We start from the raw sequence: 16,264 nt of genomic DNA, 5'->3' as shown, positions 1-16,264 counted from the left end.
ACCCACAGAGCTGCAGGTTCCATCAGCCACAGGATCCACTGCACTAGAGGCCGTATGCCATGATTTCACGAATGTTGCTGTGACATCATGAATGTTCAGGGTGTGGGTTTGTCAGGCAATAGAAACCTATAGAATCCTATTGAAATGTGTTCACTGTTCAACCAGTAAACACCTGGACTGACTGAAAACACCTGCAATTACATCTCTCCTGTGTCAGCTTCATCGGCTCCTGTAAAACAGTAGTAGTTCTGTTCTTCCTCATCTCTCCTCTCCTGTTGCTGTCTGCAGGCCTTTCTACCTCCTTCTACAGTCCCAGACACTGTTCTCTACAGTAAGTCCCGAGTTATTTGGTGGAGAACAGCTCCATCCTCTGGAAGCACAACCTCATCATTTAACCTAGTTGTCATGTCATGTCATGTCAGGTTATTTCAGTGTATTCAGTAACACACTTACTAACATCTCCTCCATCTCTGAAAAAAACAATTCCCTCCCTGCCTGTGTAACATCTTATTATTATTTTACGATATTGTTTACGATATTTTTTTAATGTATGAAATGACAATATGAAAAGATTGAAGTCTATCTGTGGTAGTGATGAAGCCAAAGAGAATTATCAGCTGAATCTGCAGCATTGTGACCAGGTACATAAAAAACACAAACAGCTCTTTAGTTTTTCTGCAATGAGTTGTATGAACAACCTGCTGCTGTGACACACATGTACCAAGTACACTCAGGAGACTGTGTCTGACTTGACTGCTGTCTTTTTATGCTCCCTACTGTCACCAGCATTTCACACTGATCATCAAGTCAGACGAAGCCAATGTCGAACACTGCTTTTGTCATCGGAGCCAGGAACGCCCACCCTGCCAGCTGAAGAGCTCAGATCACACAAGCAAACTCTGATAATAAAAACCTGAAAGTGTCAGTGATGAAGAGTTTACAGTAACCAAACCAAACCAGTGAAAACAAGTGACTACAGCACTGCAGAAAATCACTGTGGAGTCACATGTCCAGGTGCAGCACAGAGCCAGGTAAAGGTTGGATCCAGTCCCTCTGTGCCTATACACAGCCTGTTCCAGGTGGTGTTAGCAGCTGATGATGATCATCAAGATGAAATCACAAAGATCAGAGAGGAGAAAAGCATTTGGAGATCTGGAGAACATTTGTATCTGAAGCATGGACTTCACAAGACCAAACATGAGTACGTCAGAGAAACTTCACTGTACCTTTACACCTTTATGCCTTCTAATTTTAACTACAAAACAGTAAAGGACGCTTCTGGCTTTGATGAAAACCCTCTACAATACTCCATCCTTGGCTCTGAAACCAGGTCACAGTCTGTTCATGAAAAAAACATGGGATGTGTGCATCATCACGAGTCCTACAACTCTAAAAGGGAAATACGATCAGTCCTCAGCTGCTTCCTGTCACTGAGGATAAAAAGACAATGCACCTTGATAGGTGCAGAGGAGAACACCAAGGCAAAGACTAATCTGAATAAGAAGACGGTCTCAGTGAGGTGAGATGTTATGTGTGATTGCACTGTGTTACACCTGTGTCTTGTTACCTGCTGTCCTTAGTTGTGTATGACTGACCCATTTCAAAGGCTCCTTCAGGTGTGTCCTTTTGCTGAACAAAGGATCCAACAGGTGGATCCTTCATTGTCCAATATATCCCGAGATTCACTCCAGTAATCAAAAATAAAATGTCATCAAACAGCACAGACAGAGTCTGAGGATCAAACTGTTAAATGTCAGTATTGTGTTTCAGCTCAGTTCAACAGGAACAGTTAACAACTGTTAAACCAAGGACCTTAAAAACCTCAAGTTACCATGAAGAAAAGTCAGCTGTTATCAAGGTTGCTAGGCAATAGGAGCTGCACCTTGGGGATGCAGCGGTAAGGGCGGGAACAGCTGGTGACACAAAGAGAAAATCGTCCTTAGACTAAACCGTCTAAACTCAACCTTCGCAGCACAACAACAGGATCAGGTTGAGGACGACAGTTTTGAAAAGGTTTCTGTCAGTTGTGTTTGGCAGTGGTGTGAACGCACCCCAAAGTCTCTGCTGCTGCTGACTGTGGTCGTTTGTATCAGGTCTATAGATTATATAATGTGATTGAATAATGTGTTAGCATGTTTGGTTCAGGTGCTAGCTTGTTTAGCCTGAAGCTAAAGGTTTAAGGTTTTGATTCATACAGGTTCAGATGTGTTGGTTCATTGCTGAGAGTTTTAATAATAAATGTGAAGCTGGGTCAATACAATGAACAGGAGCCAACTGTGTGTCAGTCAAACACCGGCTAAATACTCACACCATAATATAAACACACCATAATATGATATGAGAGATTTACCTGTTGTAGCGGCGGCTCACTGTGGGTGTGGTTAACCTCGTCAATGACATCACTTCCTGTTACTAGTAAAGAGGCTAAGTGAGATAAACTGATCAGACCCAGCAGCAGTAAATAATCTGAGCTGAACATGTTGGTGGATGGTGTGACTCCTGTTTGTCAGATGAAACAGATCATCACTGAAAAGTCCTGGAAAAGAAATAATAGTTCCTTTAAGTCTGATTATACAGTTAGCTTGTTTTACACCCCCCCCCACCCCCCCGCCAATAAGTAAGTCACTATACATAACAGTCAAAGTTCAGAGCTTCTCTCAGTCATCATTTCATTAGTATTTTTACTTTCAAACTTCAATGATTTTAATGTTTCTTTAAAAACTCATGTTCTCACATGTGCACAAAGGTCTGTCAACCTCTGGGGAGAGGGGGCGGAGAGAGAGAGAGAGAGAGAGTGACATTTCCCAGCAGTGGGTGAGTGACCCTTCTCTCACTCTTCAGACTAATGAGAGAGAATGAAGCTGCTCCAGGACCTCAACAGTAAGACCCTACAGGACCACAGAGGGTCCTGAGGGGACTTGGGGGGGGGCGACTTCACTCACACACGTCCCACACAGCAGTGATCCACTGTGTCAGACTGACTACAACACTTTGACGTCATCATCCTCACTTACAGGATCATTGTCATGAAATACACAAGAGAACCACAGATGATGATGATGATGATGATGATGATCTATACAGCTTGTCCTGAGGGTGGTGCAAGACAAAAAGGTCACATGGTCATTAAACCTGTCATGTCCTCAGGTCGTCTGCTGTGACAGTAAAGTCTCTGTGAGAAAATGACAGTCTGTCATCATCTGTCTCAGGTGACTCACACCTGTCAGTGTCCTGTAGCTGATCACAGGTGCTGTCAGTAACCTGTGTTTAGTGAGTCAGATGAAACTGTAACACACCTTACCACTTTTAGACTGGGGAAGAGGAAGAAGTTTGGTTCAGTGTGGACATGAACACAGGTCACATGACAAAGACTAAAACAAACAGGAGGTCAGAACAATGACATGACTCCACCACTGTTACTAAGAGGAACTAAATAAACAAACTACATTATGGGAATATCAACAACAGATGTAACATCAGTCCTGCTCTGGTGCTGGACAACAGACAGGGTCTATGGTAGGGATGACCTTTGACCTCCTGTTATGTGGCTCCACTGTTGTGTTCTCTGTGACTCCTGGTAAATAGGTGAACTATTCTAAGGTCACACTGACAGAGAAACTGTTAGTTAATGAATGAAGATGTTGTTAAAAGAACAACCAAACCTGCAGACACAGACTGAACATGTGTGTGAAACATTATCTCTTTAAAGAGTCTCAGATTGCTGTGATTTGATGTGACCGGTGACACATGAACATGTACGTCTCCACACAGATGAACCACCTGATCAGTGCATCGAGTGTCCGACAGCAGCAGCTGCGGGACACCAACCAGCAACAAGCAGCTCTTTGAATGAACTGTGACAAGGTGTTGTTCTTTCCCCCTCCCTCTGTCTTCTGTCTTCCGGGAACACTAATAGGCTCCATGCAGAGTAATGTGACCAATTGAATCATCCTCGCCCTGGAGCTGGAGGCTGCAGAGAGCGCCGTGCTCAGTCCGGCTCCACACCGAGGAAACCTCACTTTCTGCTCAGGACTTCTCTGGGATTTTACAGCACGTCCTCCCAGGAACTAGTGGCTCTCTCTCCATCTGCCTGCCTGGCAGACCTCAGACCAGCTCACAGGTGAAAAGGTTGGAGGGCCCCTGTTCAGCCCTGACCGCAGCTCCAGGTGAGTTCAAACTGCAGCGTGATGCTGGCAGAGCTGATGCCAGGACAGAGATCAGCTGTGACTTGATCAGAGTCATGATGTTTGTTAGATGACAGCAGTTCTGTGTACTTGGTGGATTTTGTCAACTGCAGTGAAGAAAAAGTTTTCTACCTGTTGTGTGTGGTGGTGAATGGACTGCACCGACACGAGGGCGTCTGAAAGTCAATGTTTGTCTCACCAGAGACTCAGATGATTCAGACGTTGTGTTGTGTGATGGAGGTTTTTTAACAGAAAGTAGAAGAGTTGAACAGCTGCAGCCTTGACATTACATAAACTGCTCTGCACCCCTCGGCTACAAAGACATTTCCCCTGTGCCGCTCTCTGACTCGTACGTTAGCGCAGACCTCTCAGAGACGGGAAAATGGCTGACTAGGCAGCATCAGGCGTAGCCATCAGTCCGAGGAGACAATTACAGTCAGGCTAAATATTCCAGCAGCCTCGGGGGCTGCATGCTCCTCACAGCAGCTACACAAAGTGTTGTTTGTCTGTGTCGACATACATGAGAATGACTTGGGGGAGAAGTCTCCTAACATCTTTACATACAAGCCATTTATCATAATGGAATAATACTTAAAGTTGCACTTAGAGTCAGACTTTGGTCCATTAACAGTGAAGACCTTGAGAAATATTCATGTGTGGAAGTAAAGGAACATTTCCCTCAAATATCCTCTGATCAACACGACAAACCTTTTTCTGATTTTGATCATTTAAATCAGTCACCGAACTGAGAGACAGATGTCTAAGCAGCTGCGTCTCCATGAACTCTGACAGTGTTTAAAGACAAACAGAATGAGACTGACAGACTGACCTGTGTCCCTGTCCTCAGCCTGTCTCCTCCAACATATACTTCAGTCCTGAGGTATCCAGAATCTAGTGACCGGTTCTATATTTATAATCTGTATGATTATAGTCGTCATAGTCGTCAACAGTGACATGATGTGTTCACTGTCTGTCTTTGACCAGTGTTTCCTACAGCTGAATCCCACCACACATCTGATGACTGTGACAGCAGCTCTGTTCATCCTGAACCATGAGTCAGAGGTGGAGAAACACCATCGCTGAGCTCAGGTGTTAATATGTAGAGAACATGTTCATTATCTGCTGACTGCTCCTCCACAGGAGCTTTAATAACACAAACCTGTTTTAAATCTGAACAACTAGATGTTCTCTCACAGTACGAGCTGTTGATACAGATGTTTTCATGTCTACCTTCTTCAACAATTATCACTAAGGTTGACCAGTGAAGATGTTTCCTGTTCTCTCCTTCTTTATGTTACATTCCGACACTTGATTTGATTTTCACATAGATTAACTTGAATTTTCTCTGAGGAGCAGAAACTGACCCTGTTACAACCAAACAGGTTCTTAAAGGAACAGTGACGTGTTAAATCCACATCAAACCATGATCAGCAGGTTTGGAGTCAGGCTGGCTGTCTCTCCTGCCTCCAGTCCTTATGCTAAGCTAAGCTAATCACGTCCTGACTCCAGACCTGAGACTGAGACTCTGGAGCGTTTTCATGTATTGCTGCTGTAATGACTGGCGTGGTGGCCGACTGATGCAGTGACAGCTCTGACAGACTGGATCCAGAACAATGGAGCCTCAGCCAGCACATGGCTGTCATGTGACGACCTCGCTGACTGGGATCAGGCTGCTGTTTCCCCCCGCCTCAGCACAAACACAAACTTCTTACCTAAACCAACGAGACATCCAGCCAACACTGCTCTACTTCGCCCTGATGAACTGATCAACATACAAAGTTATTTAGCTCCTGAATAGTAATTTTTACATTTGTGGTTTTACTCTTTAAATTAAAATCTGCTTCAGTTAGTGTGAGTGTGAGTGAGTGTGTGTGTGTGTGTGTGTACTTTAACAACAGCACTGTGTGATGACTACACGCTGGATTTATCATGTTTGAACTTTAAATCTCCTGCTTGTTGTATTTGAAGACACAGTTCACAGTAAACACATCGTGTGTGTGACGATCGCTGCATAAACTGCTGGTAAATGTATATTGTAATTGGTGAAGCAGAGCAGAGCAGAGCCATGCAGTGCAGTAAGTTTGAACCCCCCCACAGATGAAAGACACATTCCTACTCTGCGTGTCGCTGTGTTCCTCAGACTGATTCCCAGCTGGGACCTGCTCTAATCTCCTGGCAACAATATTGACATAGAAATAGAAGCTCTGGAGAGGACAGGCCTCTAGCTGTCTGCCTGTCAGGACCATCGCCACATACATCTGGTGTTCAGAGCCTCTCACTCATACATCCTGTTATATTAAATACATGACAGTTTCACCTCCATTCACAGAAACACACACACTTTATACAGTTTTATCTAGAATCAAAAGACAGCTGTCAATATCATCTGTGTTTAGCCTAGCTTAGCACAAAGGAACTGCTAGCTTCCATCCATAAACACAAGATAAGTGTAAATGTCATGAAGACCTGGTGGTCTACAGAGACCACTTCACTGACACCAGAAGGTTTTCAGAAAGAAGTGTGGAATCAAAAAAGACTCTAACTTGACATCAGAGACATTTGGTTTCTCTGAGTGTTTACCTGAAATCTGCTATATTTTTATTGGATCACTCACAAAACAGTCAGCCAATCAGAAGAGAGACTCAGAGCCTCTGATTGGCTGACTGACCTGTTGTGACTAGAGTCCCAGAGAGAAGCCTGAGAGAGGAGATGTAAAACTATACTGAGATGGTTTTTGGTTCGTAAAACCACAAATATATGTTTTTATGGAGATCAACACTTAAGATAAAATACTGGAGAAGATAAAATATGGAGCTTCAAGACCTGGATCTGACTCCGTTGGTCTTCACTTCATAGTCAGGACTTGACACTGACTGTTTGTTCCACCTCTACAAGAATGTGCTCGGCTCGTTTCACATCATTCCTGCTAACAGATGTTTACTATCAGACAAAAGGTTCATGCTTTAGGTAGAATTCACATGTTCATAACAGTAACAGGACTAAAGCTGTGTCCCCCGTTCGTGGGCCTAATCCTTCAGAGGACCGGCCCTTTGTAGACCATGAAGGCTGAACCGAAATGAGACAGCCTGGTCTACGAAGGATTTTCTCTTTCCGTCACCAGCTGTTCCCACCTTTACCATGGCATTGCACAGTGCAGCTCCTGTCGCCTAGAAACAGGTTCTTGGTTTTAACAGTAGAGTCAGATTCTTTTAGACTCTACAGCCATGCTAGCAGCAGTGTTTTAATGTAAATGCAAACATCAGCATGCTCATATGCTGCTATTGTAATGTTTACCACATGCAACACCTTAACATGTTAGCATGCTAACATTTGCTGATTACCATTAAACTCAAACTCCAGCTCCAGGGTTTGTGATCATTAACCACATTATCTGACATATTAAACCTTTGACTTGATGATGGGGCCAGATGAAAGTCTGAGGATCAGTGTAAGTTATTACGGTTCATCCTGAGGGAACTTGAACAAACCACAGTCCATGTGGTTTGGTCCAGGCTACACAAAGTCATTCATGTTGAATGACTTTGTGTAGCCTGGACCAAATTTAACTAAGGAGACTAATTTGCACATTGTATCAAAGAAGTGTAGTTTCAGCAGGTGGCAACATCATGTCAGGTAAAAGTCTTGAGGTTTGAGCTCTGAGCTGCTCAACTCTGAGTTAACTAGCTGATAACATGAAGTCAAGAAGCTGTGGTGGTGTTTTCCTCCTGCCTTCAGTCTTTGTGCCAGGCTAAGCTAACACCACTCTGATCTGTCTGTACTGGACTGGTGCTAACATAAACTAAACCATCCCTAATGAAACATGTCTGAGTCTTTTTCATCACTTCATTTCAGATTATCCTCACCTTGACTGAACCTGCAACCATGACAACCAAATCCACAAGTAGTGTTCTGGGTGGGAAGGCTTCCTCCTCTCCTCTCCTGTCCTCTCCACCACGCCAGCGCCTTGTCACCAAAGATGGACACTGTGCCCTCCGTCCCCCCCTGTGTCCCTCAGGTTCGTGGCGCGGGGCGTCGGGCAGAGCCTGGCTGTTGGCCCTGCAGGACCTATGGGGACTGTTAGTGGGTCTACGCTGGAGATGGGTCCTGCTGGCCTTCTGCGCTTCCTTCCTGGCCCACTGGCTGCTGTTTGCCTGTCTGTGGTACCTGCTGGCCCACCTCAATGGAGACCTGGCAGTGCAGGATCATGATGCCCCTCCCAAGGGGCATGTGGTTTGTGTGAAGCACATTACCAGTTTCACTGCCGCCTTTTCCTTCTCCCTGGAGACACAGCTGACCATCGGCTATGGCACCATGTTCCCCAGTGGGGACTGTCCCAGTGCCATAGCACTGCTGGCTGTGCAGATGCTGCTGGGGCTCATGCTGGAGGCGTTCATCACAGGTACACCTCTCCTGTTGTCTCCACACACACAATTAACCTTCAATTCAGAGTTTAATACACACAACACAACTGCAACTAATCTCCATTTTGGCATTAAATGAAAACATTACATTTGCAAAATGTGGATTTGAGGACTAGATATTTACATATTAACCCTTTTACAACCACGGTGACACTGCGGCGCATGTGTATTTCAAATTACCGTAACTCCTCCTGAATTAGATTTTTGCAATCTCAGAAATGTTCAATCTGCACTTTTCAAGAATTTATAAAAAGAAAGTTGAAGAAAATTCAATTCCGTTTTTGTCCTTTTCTTCTTATAACACACAGTTTTAGGTATTTAATTACATAGGAATGGTAAATACTTGACAGATTTTGAAAGTTCTACTTCTCCTGGAAAAAGGGTGTAAATTATTTACACATAGGGCATTTTTGACACAATTATTGACAAAAATAGACAAAAAAGACCAGGCGTTTTAATAAATATAGCTATTATTATGGTGCTAAAAGGGTTAATGGCAGCAGGTGGCTGAGTTTGTGTCAGAGTCTGTTTCTACATCAGTCTCTGTCCTCTGTGACATTAACCAAACCTTAACTAACCCAACCAGCTTCAAACGTCCTGCACTGAAAAATGTTGTGTAGAAATATCAGCAACAAAATATACTAAAGTCCTTTACAGTAGTTGATCATTTAGCTTTTGTATTATTGGTTTATTATTACTGATGCATTAAGACGTAAGAATAATAATGATGTTGTTGCTGGTTAAGGTGGAGCTAAAATCTACAGTATTTTTTTTACATGGTTAACAATAATAGTCATTATTGTGTTATATCTAAAATCTTAACCTGTAAAGTAACAAGTGTCAACAGCTGTTAAATACATGTAGTACAGAAAATACCTTCAGACTGTACTTGTACTTTGTTACTTTCCACCACTCACAACCAGTTAAACACATCCTGACCTATGAACTGACCCCATTCTCAGAGGGCGGAGCTTGTAACATTAAGAGAATGTTGTATTGTGGGTTGTTTGTAGCCTGTATGAAGCACTGACTCACTATGAGGACAGATTCTGAGCCTCTGCTGCAGACAGAACCTGACATCTGCTGGTTGACCGTGGTATTACAGTTATTAAAGAGTTCAATATTACAGGTCAAAGCTGAGTCCACAGTGTCTCAGATCAGTCTGAGCCTCTGATGTTTCACTACTCTCAGAACTGTGCTGATAATGAAGCATCAATACTCAACTACTGTACTTCAGTAACAGAGGAAGCTCAGTCTTTACAGCCTCAATACAAACAGCCTGAAAAAGTCAAAGTACTTTTCAAAAAAGTACTTCTTCAGAGCAGCTGCTAAAGGGAAGCTGAAGCTGGACCCTGGACTCCTCCTGACCATGTGCCCATGAGCAAGTCAGAGAAGCTCAAACTGTTCCCACTGAAAACAAAGCATCTTTTTGGACCAAAATATGAAATGAAAAGGTACCAGCTGCTCCAGCTGTGCTTGTCTTCACGTCAGCTGTTCTTTAGTTTCAGATTTCAGTTTCACCAGATGCGATCCTGCACATGGACATGTCAGGAGGGTCTCTGCTCATTTTTACACCTGGTCAGGTTCAGACTGTTTTTAACTGACAGACATTCCTCTTTCCAAAAGCCAAAGATGTTGAACCATCTTAGACCGTCTGAACAGCTCCTGAATGGAACTGTTAGGATTTAGAAAGGAACAAGAATCTTTTCATACCTGTTAAAGAACTCACTGAGAGGCTGAGTGAATGGTCCTACAGAAACTTTAAATGTGGGGACAGAAAAACTACAGAGACCTGACCAGTCAGTCAAGTTGTTGTTTCCATTCACTTTGTGGTTTTACCTCAGCTCAACATTTTACAGTAACAAGGTCAAAACACCTCATCATCATTTACACTGATGTCTCACTGTCTCTCGGCAGGTGCATTCGTAGCGAAGATTGCACGTCCCCAGAAACGAGCTGGAGCCATCCAGTTCAGCCCCCAGGCAGTGGTGGGCCAGCACCAAGGCCAGACCTGCCTCATGCTACGAGCCACCAACCTGCTGCAGCGACCTCTAGTGGACGTAAAGGTGAGTGCGGTGCTCTACGAGGAGCACGAAGGCCAGGCCCTCCACCAGACCTCTCTGGAGTTCCACTTGGATAATCTGGGCCAGCAGCCCTGTCCCTTCTTTATCTTCCCACTCACCTTTTACCACCCCCTGGATCGCCGGAGCCCTCTCTACCCCGCCCTGTGTGAGGGCATGTCCAACCACTTTGAGCTGGTGGTCTTCTTGGCAGCCCTACAAGAGGGAACTGGGGACTCCTGTCAGAAGAGGACCTCCTACCTGCGCCAAGAAATCCAGTTTGACCGTCGCTTTGTCCCGGCACTGGGGCTGGATGCTCGGGGGAGGTACATGGTTAGCACACAGCATTTTGACACAGCCCACTCTAAGGAGCCTTTGAACAAGGACTGTGTGGTGCAGATCAATGGAGATGGCAGCGACAGGATGGAATAAGGTCCATGAAGAGGGGGTCTCATAGGGACAGGTGGGGGTTTTGAGGGGATAACTGGAGGGCAATAGTGGGGCAGATATTTCTGTCAGGATCTACTTGATTCAAATTGGTAAATTTATGTTTAAACATTTGAAATTAAAATTTATATCACACGTGGATGCTGCTGCAGACTCTGTCACTCAATGATCCCCCACTGACTTCCAATTCTTCAGTACCACCAGTAGTTTTGGTTGAAATGTCTGGCCAGCATGGGGCACTGAGGGGAACTGAGTGTCAACAAATACTGTAAGAAAATTGATTTTATTTTTGTCATTGATTTTTGTTGGTTAGAACATACTCATCACATTAACAGCTAAGACCTGAAAATGGTCAAGCCGTCAGACAGGAAACAAACCTCCTTAGACAAACTTAACAACAGTAAAATTAGATCATGACCATTCACAGACCCAGCTCCTGTCCCAGCTGTGACCTGCTGTAGTCAGCTGTTGGGCCTGATATCAGCCATGTTCCTCAGTCTAACTATGGTGAGAACAGCGACATCTTACCTGATGAACCGACGACCAGAGCTGCAAAAATAAAATCCAAGTTGTAATAAAAGAGTTTTCTTTAACTTCGATCAAAATAAATGTGTATTTCTGTATTCTTACTTTTTATATAAGGTGTTGGTCTGGACAGAACGTCATCAAGCTTGAAAATATATAGATCAGTTTAAAATTCAGTTCCAGTAATCGACATGTTCATTAACACTGAATCAAATGACCAGGTCTAACATGAAAGCAGGAGTTTAGAGATGGACCCACAGAGTATTATCACCAACTCTAGACGTTTTTGTGTCTTCAATCTCATTGTTTTGGATTTACATTTGGTTAAGTCTCTCTGACAGACAGAGAAGCTGGTGGAAACCAAACACTGAGCTAAAACAGCGGGAACACTGGACACTAACAGGAACCATCATGTTGCTCTGAAGATGACAACATGTGAGACGTCTGTCAGCTCCTCCCATTTCTCAGTGGCCATACACATGGACAAACATAGTTTTAAGAAAAATGTGAACTTCATCTTATGTATATGAACATTTCACAATCATCTGAGAGGTGTTCATACATAACAATGTGGCCAAGTCAAATAATCCACTAAGTTTATATTGACCCTGTCTCTGTCTTTGACTCTTTACAGACCATCTCTGTGCCCCACCCCCATGCCCCACCCACCAATGACATTTGGGTTCCATCAGTTCAGTTACAGAAACAATTAATTTCCTAAATGTCACATACATGTAAAACATATGGATTTAGTGTTGGGTACAGCTTGAAGTACATTCAGGTACCTACTGGCACAAATATCTGCCCATAGGATAACAGGAAGTGATGACAGGAGCAATGATGGAGGGATGTTGCAGGGTTGGTACCAGGCAGATGGAGTCGGGGCCGCGGTGCTTTCAACCTGGACAGTTAGTTGGTGGCTCTAAATTGGCCACAGGCGAGGATGTGCATGTGATTGGTCGTGTCTCTACAGCTGTGTCCCAGTTCAGGGGCCGCATCCTCCGGAGGACCTGGTCTACGAAGATGTGGCAACTTTGTCAACTCATAAATTTTATTCTTCACAGTAACTTGAGGTTTTCAGGTCCTTGGTTTTAACAGTTGTACTGTTACTGTTGAACTGAGCTGAAACACAATACTGACATTAACAGTGTGATCCCCAGACTCTGTGCTGCTTTCTTTCATCACCAGTGCAATGAATCTTGGGATATGTTGGACCATGAAGGATCCAAAAGGTGGATCCTTCATGGTCCAGGAAAAGGAGGACACACCTGAAGGAGCTTTTGAACTGGGACAGTCTGGTGTCTGTGACGCAGTCGGTCTTCAGATGAGCCTCTGAAGGATGAGACCTTGATTGGGACACAGCTTACATGTCAGGCCTGTGATTGACAGGTCACCTCTCCAGGGTGTACCCTGCCTCTTCCCACAGTCAGCTGGGATCGGCTCCAGACCCAAAGTCAGACTCTAGGACAAGACAATGTTAAGTCTACAGCACTGCTAGTTGCCCCAACTCCAAAGTGGTGCTTTGAGCTAAATGCTAACGTCAGCATGCTAACATGGTCACATTAACAGTGGCTGAATCTTAAGTCCTCTGTCTGAATTCCAGATGAGCCCCCCTGGACTTCTGTCATATGTACTGTCACCAGGGGACAAAAACCTCCCTGCACTTTGACCATCTGAAGATCTCAAGTCCAAACTTTTGGATTCAGCCAAAGTAACATGAAGATTAGGTTTATCATGGTCACTGTCTTACTTTAGCATGTTAGCATGCTAACATTTGCTGATTAGCACTAAAGACAACCTACAGCCGAGGCTGATGGGAATGTCATGAGTTTGGCAGATGGGTATTCAAAGTGAAATGTTGCCCTCTTGATGGAGACAGAGGAAAAGTCTGCAGGATTCATCCTGAGGGGAACATGAATCAATAAGATGTTTCAGTTTGGACCCAGGTGGTGGACAGATCAACCAAACAACAGATAACATACTGTCCATATCCAGCAGACATTCAAACACTGGTGTGGTGCTTTGAGCTGTAGTTAAGTTGGTGTTTTTCAACAATGACCAGTGAAGATAGAAGGTGGAGTGAAGCCGACAGGCCTCAGGTCAGCTCTGTGAAACTGAACATTAGTGTCAGGTTGTTGAAGCGTTGAAGGGACAGAGTGCAGTGACTCCACTGTCATCTCTATCTAAGGGCATTTATGATTCTGATCAGCTGATGCTTATGAAGCAGCAACAAACTGTAGACGATCAACATCACAGCATCAGATGGTTTAACTCCACTGTCGTTATTAAGCTGCTAAGGTTCTTCATTAGAAGCCTTTTATCCACATCTTAAAGTGAGCAACTGAGCTAACCTTAGACTGACCTGCATGAAATGACTTAGGGCTCTGTAGTGACTGATCCCGACTGCTGATTAAGGCTTTTCTTTCAAAAAATAATTTCATAAATCATTATGCAAAGCAAAAATTAATGTATTTGTTTAATTTGTACAATAATAAATTAGTCTAGATTTAGTCCAGACAGTTAGGAGACGTTGTAGTGACTGTGTTTGTATCTGGTGTATTTTCCCTTTAAAGGCTGATGATATGAAGAGAATCACTGTGTTTCTATGTGGTTTCATACAAATCATGTAGCTGAGGAAATGTTCCATTAATGTGATTGTAAGGATGAGATCTCAGTGTCTCACCTGCTTCAGTGCCTTTGTACAGTGTACATTACATGAAATAAATATTTTCTAAACAAGTTCCCCAGGTGAGGAGAGTCTTTCAGTTACCATAGTGACCACAGAGACTGTACTGCATGTGTCAGGCTGCTGGAACAGTGCTTCTCCCTGCTGGTGGAAGGCTGTACTGCATGTCTGTACTTTGATTCACGTTATCATTCAATGTCTTTAATAGGCTCACTGATTTTATGATTTACACATTTCACTTTTACTGTCAGGTGCTTTTCACTTTATACTTTACCAGCTGTCATACACATAAATAGCCTGCAGCTGCAGACAGATGTGTGAGCAGAACAGACACATCAGGATCATCACACACTGTCTGCCAGCTCAAAGAGGAGAACACACACCAGCAGTTTACCTGAAAGAAACTAGAGACTAACAGAGTCTCACCTTCATTTAAAGGAGCAGTCTGTTGTACACATGGATCCACACGCACAGCTTTACCAGTAATGTTTTCTGATTCTGTCTATAAATTCTTATAACTGATTTTTCATTACGTTAAATATTCAGATTTTTAAATTATAAAAAGACAATATTTACAAATGAATTACTGAATCCATCAATAAATTAAAAATGGACTATAAAAAAATCCATAATAAATAAATACACACAAATAAATACACTTATTGATTATGACTCAATAATGAAATAATTTAAAAATAGATTATTGAATTCCTAAATAAATCATCAGGTTTTATGCGTTTGAGAGACTAATTCTTCTCCTTCTTTTCATTTTATTTATTGTTTTCATATGTGACACTTTGGGCCCGTGCTGGTAAAACACTACAGACCAGACTTCACCTGATGAGCACTACGCATGCGTGGCCTCCTCAATCCCTTGGTTTTTCAGGTGAAGCGGTCAGACGTGTATTTTGAGTTATGAATGGGTCAGTGTGTGTGTGACATCAACTGATCTTCTTACCTTGAAGCAGCAGAACTGGTCCACTGGTCTCTGGATCCCGCGGTCTCAGGCCTGTGGGAGCTGGCGGCTCGGAGCAGAGGCTTCATCGGCGGGCGATCAGGTGTTAATCACCTGATGATGATGACGCTGTTCCACTGCAGCTGAAGTGAGGTTGAAGTGAGGTTTGTGTGTTGGGGCACGGCCGTGGTCCCTCCTGAATCCGATCTCTGATCAAACAACCGAACAAACTTTACCCGCGGAAATTTCAAGTAAAGCAAACATGAAGAAGCCTGTGACTCCGCCTACAAGGACCACCTGGATGTAAGACAGGTGAAGAGTGCCACCTGTGGCACGTCTTCCTTCAGAGAGAAGGGTCCGGCTGCAGTCCAGGGGGCGTGGCGTGACCGGGGCGTGACGTACAGATCCAGTTACACCCCCAAACCCACAGTACGCCAATCGCAGTCATGCTGCTCCCGCTCACGGAACGCCCCCTCATACAAACATGGGGCTGTGGCTGAGGAGAAAGAGCCTGAAGGTCGGTGGTTCGATCCCCGGCTCCCCCGGTCCTCATCTCGAATTGGGAGCGTAGGTCTTTTACTTTCATTGATCTGATAGATCATAGTTATTGTTATTATAGTACTAATAATATGCTTATAGTACACATTTTTATGTATGTGGATCATTAATAATAATAATAATAATAATAAACCTTCTTTAAAAACCACAAGAAGTGATAAGTTTATTTTCAGCCTTCAGTTATAGGCTATTTAATGTACACCAGGCAGAAGATGGTGGGGAACTTACATTGTACACACTCCTGACTCTCCCAGCTGGGCTGAGAGCACCTGGGAGTCTAGGAGGAACTTATCTGGGCTGTTCTGGTTTTCTTTTCCCACCATTGATCTAATCAGGTTGAGTGACTAGAAAACGGACAGATGGATCTTATTATCCATCTTAATTAAGACAATATAAACAATTTCCTTCATTGATCACAGACAATGATG

At 43.7% G+C, this 16,264-nt stretch overlaps 1 protein-coding gene across 2 annotated transcripts; it reads left to right on the top strand.

Moving 5' to 3' along the window:
• Window positions 1-2,787: 2,787 nt before the first annotated feature.
• On the top strand, window positions 2,788-14,380 carry kcnj13 (potassium inwardly rectifying channel subfamily J member 13). Of its 2 annotated transcripts, XM_071471884.1 has the most exons (3): window positions 2,788-4,166; window positions 8,037-8,583; window positions 10,523-14,380. In XM_071471884.1, the coding sequence occupies exons 2-3, from the start codon at window positions 8,067-8,069 to the stop codon at window positions 11,095-11,097; spliced, it is 1,092 nt and encodes a 363-aa protein (XP_071327985.1). In that variant the 5' UTR covers window positions 2,788-4,166; window positions 8,037-8,066; the 3' UTR covers window positions 11,098-14,380. The 2 variants fall into 2 exon arrangements, with proteins under 2 accessions (XP_071327985.1, XP_071327986.1); XM_071471885.1 differs by lacking the exon at window positions 2,788-4,166 and having other exon boundaries at window positions 7,740-8,583.
• The last annotated feature ends 1,884 nt before the right edge of the window (window positions 14,381-16,264 follow it).

The sequence above is a fragment of the Trachinotus anak genome, unplaced genomic scaffold (assembly GCF_046630095.1).
Source record: "Trachinotus anak isolate AG129_WGS33_773 ecotype Australia unplaced genomic scaffold, CSIRO_AGI_Tana_v1 ptg000034l, whole genome shotgun sequence".
NCBI lineage: Eukaryota > Metazoa > Chordata > Actinopteri > Carangiformes > Carangidae > Trachinotus > Trachinotus anak.
Note: the sequence above shows the minus strand (reverse complement) of the source record. Positions and strands in the feature narration are given on the sequence as shown.